Source organism: Nothobranchius furzeri, chromosome 3, assembly GCF_043380555.1.
Source record: "Nothobranchius furzeri strain GRZ-AD chromosome 3, NfurGRZ-RIMD1, whole genome shotgun sequence".
NCBI classification, from domain to species: Eukaryota; Metazoa; Chordata; class Actinopteri; order Cyprinodontiformes; family Nothobranchiidae; genus Nothobranchius; species Nothobranchius furzeri.
In genome coordinates, this window is record NC_091743.1 from 56,541,823 (window position 1) to 56,560,978 (window position 19,156).

At 42.9% G+C, this 19,156-nt stretch overlaps 1 protein-coding gene across 2 annotated transcripts in view; it reads right to left on the reverse strand.

Annotated features, from left to right (window-relative positions):
* The window catches only part of adamts9 (ADAM metallopeptidase with thrombospondin type 1 motif, 9), a 66,262-nt gene that overhangs the window by 38,620 nt on the left and 8,486 nt on the right, over positions 1–19,156 (reverse strand). For both annotated transcript variants that reach the window (XM_070549355.1, XM_070549356.1), the window contains exons 4-25: positions 18,514–18,824; positions 17,264–17,347; positions 17,050–17,174; positions 16,487–16,527; positions 16,297–16,402; positions 14,712–14,858; positions 13,585–13,726; positions 12,945–13,049; positions 12,221–12,366; positions 11,742–11,923; positions 11,525–11,661; positions 10,454–10,571; positions 10,219–10,314; positions 9,188–9,354; positions 8,893–9,022; positions 7,573–7,699; positions 7,274–7,484; positions 7,028–7,192; positions 6,466–6,627; positions 3,858–3,977; positions 1,034–1,141; positions 790–957 (exon numbers count right to left, since the gene is read on the reverse strand). In XM_070549355.1, coding sequence (XP_070405456.1) covers positions 790–957; positions 1,034–1,141; positions 3,858–3,977; positions 6,466–6,627; positions 7,028–7,192; positions 7,274–7,484; positions 7,573–7,699; positions 8,893–9,022; positions 9,188–9,354; positions 10,219–10,314; positions 10,454–10,571; positions 11,525–11,661; positions 11,742–11,923; positions 12,221–12,366; positions 12,945–13,049; positions 13,585–13,726; positions 14,712–14,858; positions 16,297–16,402; positions 16,487–16,527; positions 17,050–17,174; positions 17,264–17,347; positions 18,514–18,824 — 3,098 coding nt within the window. The remainder of the gene's footprint in view (positions 1–789; positions 958–1,033; positions 1,142–3,857; positions 3,978–6,465; positions 6,628–7,027; positions 7,193–7,273; positions 7,485–7,572; positions 7,700–8,892; positions 9,023–9,187; positions 9,355–10,218; positions 10,315–10,453; positions 10,572–11,524; positions 11,662–11,741; positions 11,924–12,220; positions 12,367–12,944; positions 13,050–13,584; positions 13,727–14,711; positions 14,859–16,296; positions 16,403–16,486; positions 16,528–17,049; positions 17,175–17,263; positions 17,348–18,513; positions 18,825–19,156) is intronic.

Here is a 19,156-nt window from a genome sequence, read left to right on the forward strand (position 1 = left end):
TTCATGGACAATAACACAAGGCAGATCATCCACCAACACGGGTTGCTTCTCCCTCAGGTCCTCCCTTACACAGTTCTGTTTCTGCCTTACATAAAACTGACTAATAAATTATGCAACAGCCATCCATTAAAAAGCAAAGCCTGGGATTACACTTTCCAGAGGTTTACACAGCTCTGTCAGAAGGGTTCTCATGACTAAGCCTACTATAAGGTGGCCCTAAATGCAAGCAGCTGGTATTTGATGTGCTGTTTAATGAAGCATCTGGACAACAAGCTGTGAGGTACTCAGATCATGGAAAAAACAATAATGTGCTGTGACTGAAAAAAGATTTGTAAACGTAGGGTCAGCTGTGATAATGAATAGGACTTTGTCTTAGGCTTTTTTCCTGCCTTAGAATGAACTCTTCTCTTTCAGGCAGACATTGAGTGTTTGTGTGCACCGTGCATGGCGGCCAGACTTGAGGTCTGACTGTATCGTATCACCAGAACCATGATGAGAAACATCTGTAAACAAGACCAGAGCCTCTCAGCGAAGCTTCCTGCATCTCCCAGCTTCAGAAACATGTACCTCTCTCTCAGCTCCTCTTTCTCTTTCGAAGACACACACACACACACACACACACACACACACACACACACACACACACACACACACACACACACACACACACACACACACACACACACACACACACACACACACACACACACATCCCACATCCTGGCTCATGGTTTATACGGCGTATGCTGAAGTGAGCTGAACGGGTTTAGATGTTGGGGACTTACTTACCGATGACCATTCCAGCACTTTCCACTGCCCACAAGCCACCACCAAGCACACCTCCCTGGCTGGGGGTTTTGGCAAGTGAGCGCATGCCGACTCTTCAGCAACACCACCCTGGTTGTCACGACAACTCACATAGCGCATCCGGGTCCCTTTGCCACAGCTGGCGCTACACTGTTCACAAGAATAGAAATGTTCTCAACGTGGAAACTATTACCAAATTAAATATCCAGGCAAGAGAAGAACCTACCTGAGTCCAGGAACCAAAGCGCCATTGGGTTTTGTGGCCCTGGTCAGAAGGGACTTTAGTTCCTGGGGTGACTGGGTGGCTGCTAGGACACTGGGCTAACTCGCAGTCCTGTAAAATATGAAAGATTTATAAAAGATCAACAAAACAAATGTACCAACGTCTGAATATCCTTGACCTCCAGTAACAATCATTAGCTAATTTATATTTCTTCATCCCTGTGGTGCTACCCATCAGCCCTCCACCCCACCTTATAAAAACACCATTAACAGGGTCTGCCCTGTCAGTTCACACTATGGATGGCAGTAACCCACTCAGCATAAAGCCCTGATCCCTGTCATAACAGGTCATAGTGGAGTGGTATTCAGGGCTCCAATGCCCATGCTGGCGTGTTTAGAAACTCCACCCCTAATCCACCCCCTTGTCTTTCACCTTCCGCCTGCCCCCCTCCTCACCCCTGCCCTCTGGTGCCCTCTGACCCCCTGTGTCGAGGAATGAGGGCCTTAATCAGGTCGCACAGACTCTGAGTAGACTACACATTCCACACTCTGCTTCCTAAAAGAAACAAGTACGGCTCACCACCGTGCTTGGCGTAGCTCTACACACACTTCCTGGTGTACTCACATCAGGCTTATGGGAACTTAAGTTTGTAATAAAATCAATACATGGTTAAGTGTGTTTTTCCAATCTTAACATGAACGTAAAAAGCCAGTAACCTCTACTTTCCATCCTTCTCCTCTCTTGTACAAAGTTTCAACCGTCTAAACGACCTTTTTTGAGCGCCATTTGGTGTCGGCTGGTGGAGGAACCAGTGACATGGTGGCCCACTTCATGGCTGGCTGATCAGAGTCACAGCGAGGTGGGGCGACTGCTTCAGGGTCACTGGTCACCGGTCTCTAGCGACCCAGGCACCGGAATTAAGAGCTGCTGCAACTAGAGGGGGGCCTCATCCTGACTCTGCATGCTCAGCCCTCTGAAACAGGTTTACATCCCATGCTGACCAAACAAAACTCCCATTCAGCCCAAAATACTGCAAGTTTCCTTTGGAGTTTCTATGCCTGTGAATGCTCACTAAACATAGAAACCAACAAAGAACATTTTATAATTATGCCATTAATTGGGACCATTTGGCATAGATAGAAATTTTGAAATAGTGACATCACTGATAGTCTTGATCAGAAATATGTCACAAAAAACAATTTTCAATAAGCTTAACATATTTTAACCTGTCTTTTTACAATAAATGCTAATACTTTTGTAAGTCATGGTGCAGCTTTTACATGTAAATACAAATGAAATTACTAGGGATGTTCCTATTTCTTTTCCCTGATTAGAGTCAGTCCTTTGATGAAGTATCAGCTCAGGCTTGGTATTGGAAGATACTCAAAATCAAAGGAAAAGGAGAACACATCCAAGTTGTCCTTAAGGTTTATTTTTTTGTTTTTATTTATATTTCTTTCTTTAGTCATTTTTTGATATTTTCTTTTGGTCTATTTAGTCATTTCCTTAACTTCTCTGCCAAAAAACATCACTCGTTCAGGACATACAATGATAAGAAGCATGCTTATATTTAGATTAAAATGAAAAGTATCTTCATTGCTTATATTTAAAATCAATTACTTCCTCAACGTGTTCCAATAACGGGGCAGACATGGCAGGCTCTGCACAATACCTATAACTCATACCGTGACTTAAAGTGCTCTAGGAGACTGCGAAATCCCATGTTTTGCTGTGCGTAGGCAATTTTATCTATCAGTGTCGGCTGGTTCCATGTTTTTGTCCGAGTTGCTGCAGTGAATGGAGAGTGTTAATGGTGAACTAGGACTTAATAGTTCACCGTGGATGATTCTCTATGGTGAAGCCTGAAGATAAAATCTAAAATAGAAAAAAGAAGTTTGCCTTTAAGGCTATTTTTTCTAATTTATGGTGTTGAAAGCAGCTTTGTCTTTTCCACTATGTAAAATGCCCCAGTGTGCACACATTACAAGCGGCTTTAGAACTGACTTCACTGTCTGGTTTAAAACACGTCCAAACTGAAGACATTTTTCTCTCTTGAGGTGACGTGTTAGCTCCACGTTAGCCTGCTAGCTAACATGAAATCCCCACCTGCAATACATTGTGCAATGTTACGGCGTTGTCCAAGAAACAGTGAAAACTGATGTTGCAAATAGTGGTAAAATGATAACAAGTTATTGTTATTCAGTTTGAAAATCCCTGTGTAAATTTAAAAGGTCATGCTTGTTGTTTTATATGGTTAAATCCAATATTTTCCACCCAATTCAAATTGTTTAAAGATTACATGATAGGTCCATATTTCAAATCCCGTGATAGGATCGGAGCTTCCTTAAAATTACTGGCGATAAAATGGATGAACAGCATTGTATAGCTTTGTTCTTTAATACTTTACAAATTGAAGCACAACTATTAAAACAATTAAATGAAATATACATCATCCATCTATCCATTTTCAGCCGCTTATCCGGGGTCCGGTCATGGGGCAGTAGCCTAAGCTGGGAGGCCCAGAATTCCCTCTCCCAGGCACTTGGGCCAACTCCTCTGGGATAATACTACGGCATTCCCTGGCCAGGTGAGAACAGTGTCCTGGGTCTTCTGTTTGGTCTTCTCCTAGAAAACCTCACCAGGGAGGCATCCAGGAGGCATCCTAACTGGATGCCCGAGCCACCTCAACTGGCTCCTCTCAATGTGGAGGAGCAGCGGGTCTACTCCGAGCCCTTCCCGGATGACCAAGTTTCTCACCCTATTTCTAAAGAAGAGCCCAGACACCAAACACAGAGATGCTAAGCAGGAGGAGACATTCCTTCTTTACCTGGGATTCAGTGGGTCTTGTAGCAGCGTTACATTCAGTGTCATCCATGACGGCACCATAAGAGCTAACCACACACTTCACAGCTCGCATCTGGTAACCTGGCCCACATGAGGTAGTACACTGGGAAGTAAACAGATAGTGGACATGACAAGAAGACCAGACACCACAAGTGATCAAACAGTGAAGAATAAAACTAAAACATCACCTATACAGTATTGAATTTATACAGAAATAAAACTGCAGTGGTCATTTTCCCACTGCTGTTAAGTCAAAGTGTAAAAGCCCCCCCCCCCCCCCCCCCCCCCCCCCCCAGGCTCACTGGCTTCAGAGAAACAAGGTCAAGCTTGTGTGGCGGCAGCTTTAAACACCATTTGGCCACGCTTCATTAAACTGCTTCAAATGCATCTTAACATGCGTTCATTCTCTGAATGGAGGCACTGGAATATTTCACATTTTTGGGCGTTAAGTTTTTTTGAGTGCACAAACTGAGAATGCACGGAGACACTGTTCTGAATGAATCATTTCAGGAAGAGCTTTTATTACAGAGCTAGACGGACAGGGAGACAGACATCTAGCCTGGCCTGCCAGACTCCTCCTCTGTTTAATTCTGCACAGAGAAAGAGTCTGGGAACTCTCATGTTCAAATAACCCCACCCTCTGAGAATTCTTACCGAGCCACTCAGCGCTGAGTAGCGTACGTCACACCACAACGCCGAGTTTGTCGAACATGGCGACTGAACATCTTAGGTGTGTTCTTGCTGTGTCTTTCTAAATCCATGCTTTCGTTCTTTTTTAAACACAGAAACAGTTTTGTTTACCTGTTTGTAGCTACAGTTTCGCCGACGGCTGCCGGCTTCTTCAGGCTGACGCTGATGGCGAAACTGTAGCTACAAACAGGTAAACAAAACTGTTTCTGTGTTTAAAAAAGAACGAAAGCATGGATGGCGACTGAAGCAGAGTTCACTGCGGCTCTTTTATATGTTCTAAATGATTTGGACATGTCTTTAAAACGAGTAGAAGCACTAAAAGCATCTCTTCTAAGTAAAGATGTTTGCGCTGTCGCCAGTCTCCATTTTTGACTACGGCTGAAAAACTACAGCTTTGCAGACGTCACTCGACGCTGTTTCCCATAAACAACGAAGACAGCGGCAGAGTTCGCTGCGGCTCGTTCCTCTGTTCTAAATGACTCAAATGTCTTTAAAACAACAACAAGTAGAAGCGGTAAAAGCCTTTCTTCTTAAAAAATAAAAGATGTTTGTGCCGTTGCCAGACGCTTTTTTTTTTTACTACAGCGTTGCGCGGTACAGTCGGCATTTCTGTCTTTTTTCTGATTGGTTATTTTTGAGCTGCCTAGTCCCGCCCCTCATGTGCCTCTCTGCCTGTGAGTTACCAGACTCTTTGTGCAGAATTAAACAGAGGACGAGTCTGACAGGCGAGGCTAAGGGGCTCGACACACGGGAGGCGACAAACGACCGCGATCAGCGAAATTCGTCGCCGTCGCTTTTATTACCTGACGCACGGGAGACGACCCACGGCAGTGGCCAGCGGCAAAGCCGTCTACGCGTTCTGTTCCATGGCGAAAATGAAACTTCCGTTGTTTTGTTTGGCTGTGTCAGGTTGGAGGGAATTAAGGTTATTTATGTGGTTCAGAGTTTAAAAAGCGGTAGATATGATGTTTCACAAGGTGCTGCTAGAGTTGTGTGAAATCTTACTTCTGATTTTACTATATAAAACATAATAATAATCAACTTCTCCTCCATGTTTGCTCGGAGGTGTACGGAGCATCCTGTCTGCTCATTGGTCAGTGAATGAAACCTCCGTTGATTGGTCGTCGTCCGAGCGACAGCGATGAAAAGTTCAAAATATTTCAACTTTCTGGGATCGTGTCGCTGGGTCGCCTGTGCACGACATGTGCACGAGTGCAAAATTTCACACGCACGTTTTTCGCGTTTCGCTTGGTAGGAGGGAGACCCGCGATTATCGCATGTCTCATTGAAAATGAATGGAGAGGCGATGTTGCCTCCCATGTGTCAAGCCCATAACAGACATCGCACCTATCTCTGTGTTGTTATTTTTGCTGGGAGGGTACTTCTAATGAGGTAGGGGTCATCATCTGTACTACATGATGAGCTGTGCTGATCTGTGGTTTACATGCGGGGGAGGAATAATCAGAGCAAAACTTGTGGTCTGCTGTGGTGCTGACCATTAACGCTAGCTTGTAAAAAAAAAAAAAGCTCTGGGCATTTGTTGCTGATATTTCTTCTTTCTATGTTACGTAAAATTGACCTAGAACAATTTTTTCACACTTGGAATCTGTTCTTTGAATCATAATCATCTCAATATCTCAAAATAATGAATAACATCACATTAAAACTAATAACAGTTGATACAGTAGATATGGCCGGATGCTTTATTTTTCTCAGTTAAGCTTGATCCAGAAACGTTCCTTTCAGTAAGCTTTACCATTTGCAGAACCCGAACTGAACATAAGTGTCAGGCGGGTACGTTGCTCAACCTCAAGCGGCTGTTTCACCTTTTCTAAAATGTCATGTACTGATTTAAACCTTGGAAACAACGTGTGTTCTAATAAAAACCAGAGCCAACCCACCTGTCCCCATGGTCCGACTTGCCAAGAAGCACACTCCTGCTGTTGGCACGTCTGCACCGACTCGGGTTTGAGCGAGCCACAGAAGCGGTCGTCTAGACGGTCTTCGCCAAACTGACACCACGTCTGACGATGCTTGTAGCCCTTTCCACATGTTACAAGGCACTGACAGACAGATGTTTCACACCGTAGAGTCAAATATAGAGAGCAGTGCTTATTGTAGGCTGTTAGAAGTATTCTATAATTCAAATACTTTTTCAGAAGAGGTGTTCTGGCAATGGGTAACAACAGATATGCAGATCTAGGAGCTGTGGGTATTTTTGTGTGTGCACACATGTACACGGACAGCATATTTTTAGTGTTTGGCAGCAGCTCATGGGAGATCTGAAAAATTCTTGGAATGCGGACTACAAGTTTGCTAAATCTTTGCTCTGCAGTGGGCAGCAGCACAACCAGCACTTTCCCAAAATGCATTCGTAGTGAAGGGAGGAGAGTGACTCTCCAAGAAGAGCTGTGACTGAGACATTCAGCATCAGCTCTGGAATGAACAGAATATAAGACTGACCTCAGACCAGTCACCGGTCTTCCACTGTGGACAGAGGAAATCATTGCACGATTGGACAGTCAGCTTGTCCCTTTGATTGCATTTGCTCTCATCTCCACTACCCTCAGACGCCTTTCGACACATTGCCCCTCGGCGCCGGGTTCCCCCACCACAGCTTTTGGAGCACTGCAAAACAAACTTTAGAGCTTGAAGAACTTCAACATGATCTAATCTGTTCACACAGAAAAGCCCACAAACAAATCACACCTCAGACCAAGGCGTGTAGTCCCAGCCACCAGGGTTGCAGTCTCCATGACAACCTTCTTTGTCATCAGGTTTGCGCTGACCGCTGCAGTAGCGGTCATCAACTTTGTGCATCTCGCCATCAGCGTGACTGAACTTGGTGCAGTATATTTCCAGAGTGCGATATCCGGGACCACACTGGGCCGTGCACTCGCCCTTACGAGCCACGTGCCATCTGGGTCGAGAGGTACGAGATGAATCCTCTTCAGTGTTTTACAGACTTGGAGGACATTAGTGGAACAAGAGCTGGCTTTATTACTAACCTGAGTTCACATTCTGTGTTGCAGAGCTCAGTGATGACAGCGGGTCGAGTCGAACCATGACACCTCTGGTCCGACACCACCACCCGGTCCGATTCTCTGCTGCACAGAATTTTCCGCTTCCGCTCCCCTGTGAGGAGACAGGATCAGAGGACAGGTAAAGGTAAATGTTTGGTTCTAGCATCATTACAAATCTGTATGCACTGATGAAAGTATAAGTGATGTAACAGGTTCTGGTTTGTCCCGGGTGGCTGACTGGATCATTCCACGATTGAATTATTTTTTTATTATTATTTCAATATTTTAAACCAATTAAAAGTCACAGTCTGGACTAGAAGACACATTAATCTTATTAATTCTTATTGAACAAAGGCTTAATTTTTGTGTTTAATGTGAAGAAACAAACAAATGATCTATTAGCTAAATGTGACCTTTTATTTTATGAAAACCCTCTTTGATTTTTCATGATACTGCAGGACATTTTGAGATGCGTCAGCAGTTAGCAATATTTAGAAGAAGATAAAACTGTAGCTCAATGTTTGCTACATTTAGTGAGTTTAGCATGTTTATTCACTGTTAGCATCATCTTTAATTGGGTTAACTCCAAATGTAAAAATTTTGATAGAAATTCTAAACCAGTTATAATTTCTAAGTACCCAATTTTCTCTTTTTGATATCAGACCATAAAAAATATAAAGGCTATAAAATAAAATAACTGTGAATTTTTCCTTTTTTCATCTTTACTCTTTTATAACAATTAAGAACAAAAGTGTCTTCTAAAACAGATCCTTTGTGCGGTGGAGAAAACATATTTAAAGCTCATGATACCAGGTACTGAATATGTTTTTGACTTTTGCATTTCAGTGCTGTGAGCTCTTGGCGAGTTCCTGTTAGGGACATTACATGTTGGCTGTTTATCTTGCTGGGAACTGGATTTTTTGGCTTCTCCTGGGAATATACTTCTGCTTGTTCCACCAGAGTTGTGTCAAAAGCAGAGAAAAAGATTTCTGCAAGTCGCAGAAAATAGGAGGTTTTGGAGTTTACCTGCAATCCACCTCTGCACACCTACACACTTGGTGTGATCCAAACAGTCTTGCCAAAAAAAAATTTTTTAGCACAACTTGAGCTACAGATCATTTTTATTCACTTAGTCACGAGCTATCGATCGAGCACAAAACTGATCAAGTTGTTATTCTTCCTCCTTTTTCTGTCTGAGGTCTCCTTTCCAACCATCATATATTGGCTCTAACCCCATTTATCCTTTGACCCTTTCCTAACCTGAGCCTGCCAACCACATGTGCTCCCCCCCCCCCCCCCCCTCACCTTGGCACAGGCGGCTGCACTCCTGCCAGGGCCCGTAAGCATCCCAGAAGAACAGCTGAGGCTCGTCCTCTATGGGGATATTAAAGGAGTACCTGACATGTGGGTTGAAAAGGCTCCCGACAGACAGCACCTGGGACAAAACGCAGGCGATATGATAAAGCAATACGCTAAAACACACGTTTTCCTGCTGGGAACAATCTTACAAAACAGAAGCATGAACCTCTTAAGGTTTAAGCAAGCAGAGACAATCTTCTCTCAACCTTTCTTATTTTCCTGATCTTTGAGGATAGTTCACCTGGATGACGATCTCCGCGTCGATGCGGTCAGTACAGTTGATCCTCTCGACGACATGGTCAGAGCCGCTGTACTCAATGACGGCCTCTCCCACTTTGATTTCCCTTTTGAACATGCTGACCACGTATTCTCCGTTAAGCAGGAATTCTCCACGGCTGTTGGATATAGCTGCAGGAAGGTGGAAATCATGTGACGCACGACCAGCTAACTTAATGCCATGGAAATTCTAAGACAGTAGTTCATATTACATTCACAGCAGAAAGGAGGCCCTTTTGGGTTAACGGTTTCCTCATTTCACGAAGAAGTCTCGTCCAGAGTCATCTTGCTCTGTTCACTAACCGCCGTTCTGCTCTCATCCTGTCTAATGCGATTATGGAGCTCATTTCCTGCCCTTACTTTCCTGACCATTTCACACATTACACTAATATGTCAAAAATGACATTTGCTCTAAGAAAAGAGAAGCGCCAAATGGGAAGTGGTTAACACCCCCATGAAGTCATGGACAAAACTTTAGGGAATGGCTCAAATGTTGATTTTTGATGATTTGCTGCTTCAGTGTGTTTTCTTTTCAAATGTTCCTGTGGTTTACTGATGTATGATTACAAGCTTTTTATAAGCGCCAAGGTCTTTTACTGTCAGCTGCATTAAGTTTATGCAAAAAATGTATATTTTGCAGTGGCAGCTCTTATTCTATCAGACCTCTGCAATTCAGCCTGGCATAATATTATGCAAAAATGCATATGTTGGCTTAGTTTTAGCACATGCCATCAAGTCAGACAAAGGGAACAGAAGCTTAGAAACTGACAGACCTCACTCACAGGTGGGGCTCTGGCCAATTAACAGTTTGGAGTGCTCACGGCTGAAAGCAGCTCAGATTAGCAGTTTAAGATTTCACAATAAAATCTGACATCAACAGCAGAGGAGAGGCAGACAATTACAGAGCAGGTGCTTTCCCCCTGCAGCAACATCCTTCAACAAAATGATTAAATTGTGAAAATATACAACAAATTTAAAGACACTTAGCCTCCTCACCGAGGTAGTTGTCATCCGCCGGCTTCCCTGAGTAGCTGTGTTGACGTACATCTATGTTTGTAGCACCACTGGGTATTCGGACGACTTCATTATAGCCTGGAAATGTGTTCAGATGGTTAGTATGCTTGTTTCAGAGCAGACCCCTAACCCCACACAAGCAAGCGGAGGCAATGCAACAGGAGCGATTGTCATGTATGTTTGTTGAAGAGGAGTTATGGGAAATGTTGTAGCTCACCATAATGTGTGGTGTTGAAGGTGCCTCCTACACTTTTGCAGGAAGAGTTATCGCCTCCGCACACGCCACACTTGTCCCTCCTGGCCTTTGAGTTCAGCACATGATCACAACCTGCTTGCTGCTCAAACAGAAAAGGTGTGAAAGACTTTCCTTTGAAACAAATGTAGCAGGAAAATCAAGTCATTAAACCTTTAATGTCCTTATAACCCACACAGATGATTGTAAATAAACAAAAATGGTAAAATGTCGCTCATAACTGTTCTAAATCTTTCACGGTTCAGGACTTAAAAGGTGATTTTTCGCAATTATTTTCTCAATGTAAAATATTTTTTGGACAAAAAATTTTGGAAAATACAGATTTTTTTTATTAACTTGTTTCTTGTTTCATTGTTTAATGCACGGTGACACTGAGATTGCTCAAGACTTGATTATTAATATTCATATTCTGAATTCATTATATAATAACAACATAAACCTTCTGCTCGCAGGCCTGTGAATGGATCCTACTGATCAGACGACATCTGTGTTAAGTTGTGCAAAAAATGGAAAACACACCAGTGGGTTTTTAAATCAAAGATACGTGATGGCATCAAGGTTCCTATGAAGGCAAGTTTGTCCCAAATTTTTGTCCAAAATCTGAAATTTTCTCATTTTCACTTTCTTTTCCCATAAAAGTTAATATTGTAATGCAACAAACTAATTCAGTCAACTAAAAAGAAGAAAATCAATAAAAATACCACATTAAAATCAATATCTTTTAAGGGTTTTAATAGGACTTTTGTCCTTTTACTCGTTATTAAAAACTTTTTAACTTTAACAAACAGACGAGTAAGTTTGCTTTGTAGAGAAGAAACATTTGATGTATGTGAACCTGCACGCTGAGCCACAGTTAACTCAAGTCTCTGTATGGATCAGAGTGCAAAGTCTTGGTGTGAACGGTATGTTAGTGAAGAAGTTTTCAAACCAGCAGAGATATGAAGAGGCTTGGAAACTGACTGAAGGATGCTGAAATCATTATGTGCACTGCACTTTGTTACAGTGCATGAAACAAAGATTTAGCGTTGACCTCACCCTGCACAGGCCCTGGACACAGATGTCGTTGGTGTCGGGTCCACACGGCGTGCCGTCGATGACCCTGTCCCTGAGCTGATAGTACGCTGTGCTGCCTGCAACTCTGCAGAACAGTTTGCACCTGTCCTTCATCAGGACTGAAAAGGGAAACCCAAATGTATTATTTTTAGCAGATAGAGTTCATTAGTTGTTGGAAAAAGAAAAAACAGTGACTCACTTCCGCTATATTTGGGCACCCAGCGAACATTAGGAGGTAGACCGTTGATGTTAAAGTGCCTGCCATCAAACGCAGCACATTGCTCCTCCCTGAAGTCCTTCTTTTGCTTAGAGCAGGGCTCAGAGTTACAGGAGCGAAACTTCATCCGACGACCAACACAATACATTCCTCCGTTCCTGGGCCTGTTGAGGGAAAGCATGGAGATGAGAGGCCTAACACTGACCTAAAAACCTGTATAGATGCTTCACACTTTGTTTTCTATTTCTAACTCTCTCTTGTTTTAGTCTGTTAATCCAGGGTGAAAGGCAGCACTCAGTGAGTCTGAATGATTGGTGCATTTACCATCGGAGAGCCTGATTTGATGAACACTTGCTATGGGAAGAATCCCCTTTAGCAGGTTTGATCAATGGAACATTGACTTTGGCAGCAAGCATGGAGACAAGCTTCACCTGGCATGCATGTCTACAAGGACTACTCACAAGGGCTGGTTGCATTCGCGCATGGCTATCTTTATGCCGCCGCCGCAGGTCCGTGAACAGGTACCGAAAGGACTCCAAACACCCCATGCTCCATCCACAGGCAGGGCGTTGTGCTCTCTGGCTATGCACAGGCCGTGTTTGCAGTGCTGCAGCAATAGTAAAGATTAAAATGAAAAAATTGATCCCAAGGGATGATAAAAGATAAAACCTGCTATTGCCTAAATGAAATAAATAGATTGTTTTGTTACTGAGTGCTCAGAAATTTGCTTTGTCATCTGATGTTGCGTCTAAAACTCTAACAAGATTTTTCATTCACAGGGCAACATATCTGTCTGCTCCTTTGAGCTTTGAGTTGTTTCCTGGTTATGAGTCTTTAGAAAAGTGGTAAAAATGTGTTAAAAGTATTATACTTATACGTAACACAGCCAGTCTCAAAGTCCATCAACCCAGACCCAGCCCACGGGTTATATCAGGGATTCATTAATAACATATTTGGATTTTAATGGCAATCTGGGTCTGAGATTATAATATAACCATGGCAACAAAAACAGAGGTTCATGTAAGATGCAATGAAAGGAAAAGCCCCGGTGGGGACTCGAACCTGCAACTCCTTAGCTGACCAACTTTTTTGTCTTTCTAAATTCTTCTTATAGGAACCAGTGTTCCTGATAAAAACATCAGCAGGAACATCTGCTGACATTCCTTCAGTCTATGTGAAGCTTACCTTCCCAGGTGAGCAGTCGGTGCCATCTGCCCACGGCATGTGATGCGTCCTGCAGCCCCGCTGGGCACTGTCTGGGCTAGTGCACCACAGCCGCCGACACTGAGTCTATTTGTAACACACACACACACACACACACACACACACACACACACACACACACACACACACACACACACACACACACACACACACACACACACACTTTGCATTAATACTGGTGTTCCACATGCATTTAAGACTTTCACCTGCAGGTGAATGATTTTTCATTATCAGACAACATCCAGAGCTGACTCAGATGCTGCTGTTGCTGAAGCAGGCAGGTGTTCTCAGCCTGCTTGACCTTTTGGTCTTTGTAGGAAACATTAGGAATTTATAGTGTTGGATGGACTTTGAAAACCGTTATTTAACATTTGTTTAAATTTAAACATGATTTTCATCTGATAGTTTCATTACACGACTGGATTTTATCGTTAATCAAATTTGTTGATAAAAAAGCCTACTTTTTAAGTCTACGAGACAAATATCGAATCCAAATCTTTCATTAAAATTGACGAAAGAACACCTGACTAAGCAAATATTTTCTGAAAACCTTGACGATCACAGATTTGACAAATCAAAGCCTCGCACCAACTCTACTCACCATGTAGGGGCACACCTGCATCCCAGGGCCGAATATCAATTCGCACTGTTTATTGACACTGTATATCTTCCCAGGAAGCTGCTGCGAGAGACTGAAGGGCCTAGAAACGGGCTCGTCAAGCAAGCACTCACCATATCCTGTGCTATTAAGAAATAAAAATCAAATGACTTAAAGAAAAGGAGAGAAAACAAAAGAGACACAAACAGACAGAAAACACACTCAGTACAGCGGGAGTGGTCATTTTCTGTACATATACATCTTGACAGACATCTGCTGACGTTTATGCAGTTGTCAATAAAAGTTTAAGATCTGAGAGACGAAAGCAAAAGTCTGTGTCGTTGAGCTTTAAGGAGGAAATTTTAATTTATCATCCATCAGTGTGTTGAAATGACTTTGAAATGACAAAATCGAATCCTTTCCTTCCATCATGGATGAAAGCAGGCTCACTATTTGGCAAGAAGCTTATAAGATTTTAATTTAATTGTCTTTTAAATTCTCTTGGGATAATGTGTCTCCTTCATATTAAGGGATCTGTGTGTGTTTATCACTAGAAAACACTGTGTGAACAGATACACACGGGTAATGCGTTTGAACTGTAATGGTTGGTAAAATGTTTAAAGCTTAAATATTAACTAGTTGATGGTTATTTATGATGGTACTCTTACAGCAACGTGTTGTATCCTCATAACAGGATTATTGACCAATTTCAGGATTCTTTTTTCCCCACTTGTCAAGCACTTTCACTTGAGATTTCAAGGTTTTCCTGCTGATTGTCAGTGGAGATGGGGTCGAATAAAGATTGGTTTTGTTATCTGTGCTTATCGATTCTGTCTGATTCTGGTTTATTTGAACCCTCCCACTGTTTTTATGGGTGACCCCGCCAGGAAAGTTGACCATTGGACAGGGTTGATGGTTTGTCCCTTGAGGTCCACGTGGCAGGGGTGAGGTGGTGGTCACTCCTCACCCCTGCCACATGAAAAAAAAAAAAAATATATATATATATATATATATATATATATATATATATATATATATATATATATATACATATTTTTTTAATTAATTTGTTTTTTTTCTTCTATATTCCTGCAAGGTTCGCATCAGGTGCAGACAACAGAGTGACCTACTCGAGGAACTCTGTGATGTATTTCCTGCTACATTTGGACCACATCCAAGGGTTTGTGTTGTAATTCAGCGTAGGAGCCATCACATGTTGCTGCATCTTAACTCCATCCTCTTTACACTTGTTACTGTCATCGTGAGGCATGTTGAACCTTGAAAAACACAAAAGCAGATCTTCACAAAACATGTCACAACATGCAGGATGTTGCAGTATAAAACGTCGTCAGTAAAGTACTTTACAATAATTAGAATAGATAGAAGAGCTGCCATTAATCTGCCTGACTAGTCTAAGCAGAAGAAAACGACCATTATTGGAAACGGAGTTCATTAAAATTTTCAAATCAAGGTAGCTATGACACATAAAATGTCAAAGGGACAAACGGTGAAGGTTGTTTTTCCAGCTATGTTTTGAATGTGAATTCATTTAGCTAGATATTTTTCAGCTTATGCAAAAATTAACATAAGGATAATATTTTTCACTTTTGTTTTTGATCTAAAAGTTTTTATTCGCAGTGTCTCTGAGATTTAAGGGAATCTTCTTTTGGCATCTGCATTTCATGCTCATTAGAAGATTGGAAATTAGAGTTTTAACATAAAGAAGAATGGTTAGAAGTACAAATCATACAGATTAAGCTAATGCAAGTAGAAGAAATGCAAACATAATGGTAGACAGCTACAGAACTACACTGCCTTTCACAAAACTGCTAGTCTCACACCACTGATGTCCAAACATTCCAAAAGTAGGCCAAAATGACCAAGTTGAATGTCCAAATATGCCGCAAAAATTAGATTGTGGCAATTACAAATGTATAAATGTGTTTATTTATTCCAATCAACATAACATTACAGGAGTGGAACACTTGCTTAATCAGTACATTTGCGGTGGTCTCTAGCAGAAATGAATGTCTTGTAAGTTGTTTTCAGGGGGAATAAATATACTGGTGCACCATTTCCAGGACCTAAAAGTTTCCCACATCACAGCTGAGCCTCAGGTTGTAGGGTTTGGAGTCTTATTGCCTGATATTTGGACATGTTGCCTCAGATTGGATAACGGCAACTCAACTCTACCACTTAATTGCAACAATGTTTTATCTCCGCAAACAACACAGGAGGAGCTTCTGCTGTGTGGTGAAGTCACTAGAGCTAACAGATAGCTTGTACTAGCTATCCGCTGCAGATGACAAAAAAGGGACTCTTACGTTTAACTTCTTCAATAATGAACTTCTCCAGATTTGATTAGAATACTAGCAGCATCCACTAGCTCAGAGAGATTCAGGGCTTTGGTCAAAGACAAATTTGATCAATTCTGAAGAACAAGCAAGGAGTGAAGAAAAATGTTATTTACAGTCTCTTTTCTGCCTCAAAATAAAACACAGACCTCTGTTTGGGGGAAACAGAGTCAGAACGCATACAAAAACATCCCAAAAAAGAGAAAACCAAACTGAATCCATGTGTGTCGTGTCACCTGACTCTTTTCCGTTCTTTGGTTCCCCCGTGTGAATCCAAAGAAAGAATTTCAAAGATCTACAAACTAAAGCCATGCCGTGTTTGGAGCCATCAGATGTAAACAGCGAGCCCCGATTTACTCACACGTGGCCGAGCTCGTGCGCGATGGTGAAGGCAGTGCTGAGACCGTTGTCCTCGCTGATGCTGCAGCTTCTGTAGGGATCACACACCGTTCCCAACTCTGCAAGTCCTAAAGATCACAAGCATCCATTTTCTTAAATGACACCACGTTCACTGTGATTGTTGGTCAGCTGGTTCAAAACAATCCACTCACCTAAGGTGTCACACTTATCCCTCGCTCTGCAGATGTCCTGCCTGTGGATGGGGATGGAGATCACATTTTTATACACGTGTTCTTATGGAATTGCTTCATCCTTAAAGGGACACTAGGCAGTTTTGGCTTGCTTTTAGCACCCCCTAGTGTCCGTTTAGTAGAATTAAAAGCAAAACGTCTCCTCATTGTGCATTCGTCTTTTTAACAGCTGAAATGTCTCCCGGCCTTCATTAGTGTCTACAGGAGTGATTCATCACTACATTAAACACATCAGCTGTGTTCATGATCTAAGCACGCAGAAAACTTGCTGGAAGCAGACTGCAGTGAGAGGTATGTCAGTTCCATTTTTTCTAAGTCCAACAAACTGGACCGGCACTCTGAAGTTGCAAGTGCTGTATTCTGGCCAAAGAGGACAGTTGGGGGTCTGAGTTCCAATTTATTAACCCTGTAAAGGATCGTTTTAGCACATAGTGGCTCAAGGAAATGATTAAAAATCATTCAAAAATTTGCTAAGTATCCCTTCAAGAGATGTAAAAGCACGTCTGAAGATGATTTCCCTGCACCTGGTGATAAGGATGGCCGTGTCATGGTGGGAGTGATGGTTATCATCCAGGACGTTCTGACTCTGCTGCCAGATGCAGAAGTTCTTTAAAGTGGTCTGTGCATTGAATGAAATGACTGGACCATCCTGAGGAGCGTGCAAAAATGAACAAAAAGTGTCATCACAGACAAAGAGGAACAAAATGGTGGAATCAGAGCAAATGAAACAGGACTCACCAGCTCCTCGTTAATAATCACTAACTTAACGATCACAATGTTAATCAGGTTGCCTATGCTGGGGTCCTTGTAGATAGACGAGACCTGGATGAAGACAGAAGTGAGTCATAAATACTGGGATTGTCTGACAATGACTGGCCTCCTGAGAAGAATGAAGACCACAGAAACTAGAAGCTAGTGTATGATCAACACATTCTCATTCCCAGCGCGTCAAAAACAAACGCTTGGTCAGCCACCCTCCACGTCAGAACCCTGACGCCAAAAGTGCCCTTTTTTGTTACTTATGTGTGAAAAGGGGTTTTTCCCTTATTTGACTGCAGATCCCAATGTAGCGTTACACTGACGTGATGGGATGCTCGCAGCCAGGGCACCAAACAAGCTCATTGTACCTCACCTTAACCTTATCCTCTTATTTAACATTCCCCTCACCCCTATCCTAACCTTAACCATCTTGCTAGCGAACACGTTAGTGATGTGTCGATCGCTCTAAAAGCCGGCTCTATGAAGTGAACGGCGGGAGCTGCCTCGTGATTGGTCGAGTTTGGACCGAGCCAGCGCGAGGGGGAGGTTTCAACTACCACGGTGGAGGTTAAAAGTAGAGGGTATGTGTAACCTCCCCCTCGCCAGATGGTAAGTTCTAACATTCCCCTTGGGCGGCAAATACGAAAATTGACAGTCAGACTGACTGTCAGAGTCTGAATGCATGGGAAACAAACGCTTGATCACAGTGAGAGTAACGTTTTAGGTAGCAAGAGGGTTAAGGTTAGGATGAGGGTGAGGGGAAGGTTATAAATAGTGAAACGTTAAGGTTTAGGTGCAGTTAAACGAGCTGGTTCGGTGCCGCATCAGCGGATATCTAATCACGTCAGTTTTACGCTGCATTGGGATCTGCAGTTACAAAAGGGAAAAACCCCTTTTCGCACATAAGTAATGAAAAAGGGCACTTTTGGCGTCTGGGGTCTGACGTGGAGGGTGGCTGACCAAGCATTTGTTTCCGACGCCTAGGGTGTGAGAATGTGTTGGTTTGAAGAGAAAGTGGTCTTTGCAACATACCTGAGCAATTTTTTTTTACATTCAAAGCTTTCTGACACTTTCCTTTAAGTCGTTCTCTCTTACCCTGTCCCTAGATGCATTTACCCCTGCCCTGAACTGCTTTCTTCACCACCGCAGCCCACCTTTGTGGGCTCATGAGCGACCCTTCAGCACAAACAACGAACCTGAAGAGCTTCCTTCCCCCCAGCCAAACTTACAATAGACATCAGGGTGAGTATGTAGTGCTGCAGGTTGCTGCCGTGATGTTCCACCATTTTGCTGTCGGCAACCAGCATGACTTCAACAAAGCGAGGGTAGGACAGGAAGCGCTTTGATCTCCTGTGAGGTCCTGAGTCACCACTGCTATCATTTGACAGTCTGGTGCTGGCAGTGGCGTGCTCTGATCTGAGCGGAGCATTACGGGTCAGGCTGGCATTCAGAGAGTCCAGATCAGTAGATACACTGCTGCTGAGTGCAGGGGCTGGGTGGGAGATGGCGCTGTCCCCCTTGGGGTTGAATCTCTTGTGTCCTAAAGTGAGAAGCCAGAGGGAACGGAGCATAAGTACACACAGATGAAAGGACATAAATCTACTCAACTCAGCAAAACCACTGTTGTGGTTACATCCAGAGTGGTTATGATTTGAACCACGGAGGTGCGTGCTGTTGGATGCACGGAGGAACATGTTGTTGCCTCTTTCTCTGTTTTGTTTATCGCTGCTCAGAGATAGTGTTGACAGATGGATGCTGACTGAAGTATCTTTTCTCTCACTCTCTTTTTTCTCTTCACTTTGAAAGCAGGAAACAGAGAATGGGCAAAGAGTGTGTTCCTGCTTTAACACTTGATTTAACAGTTGAATTACC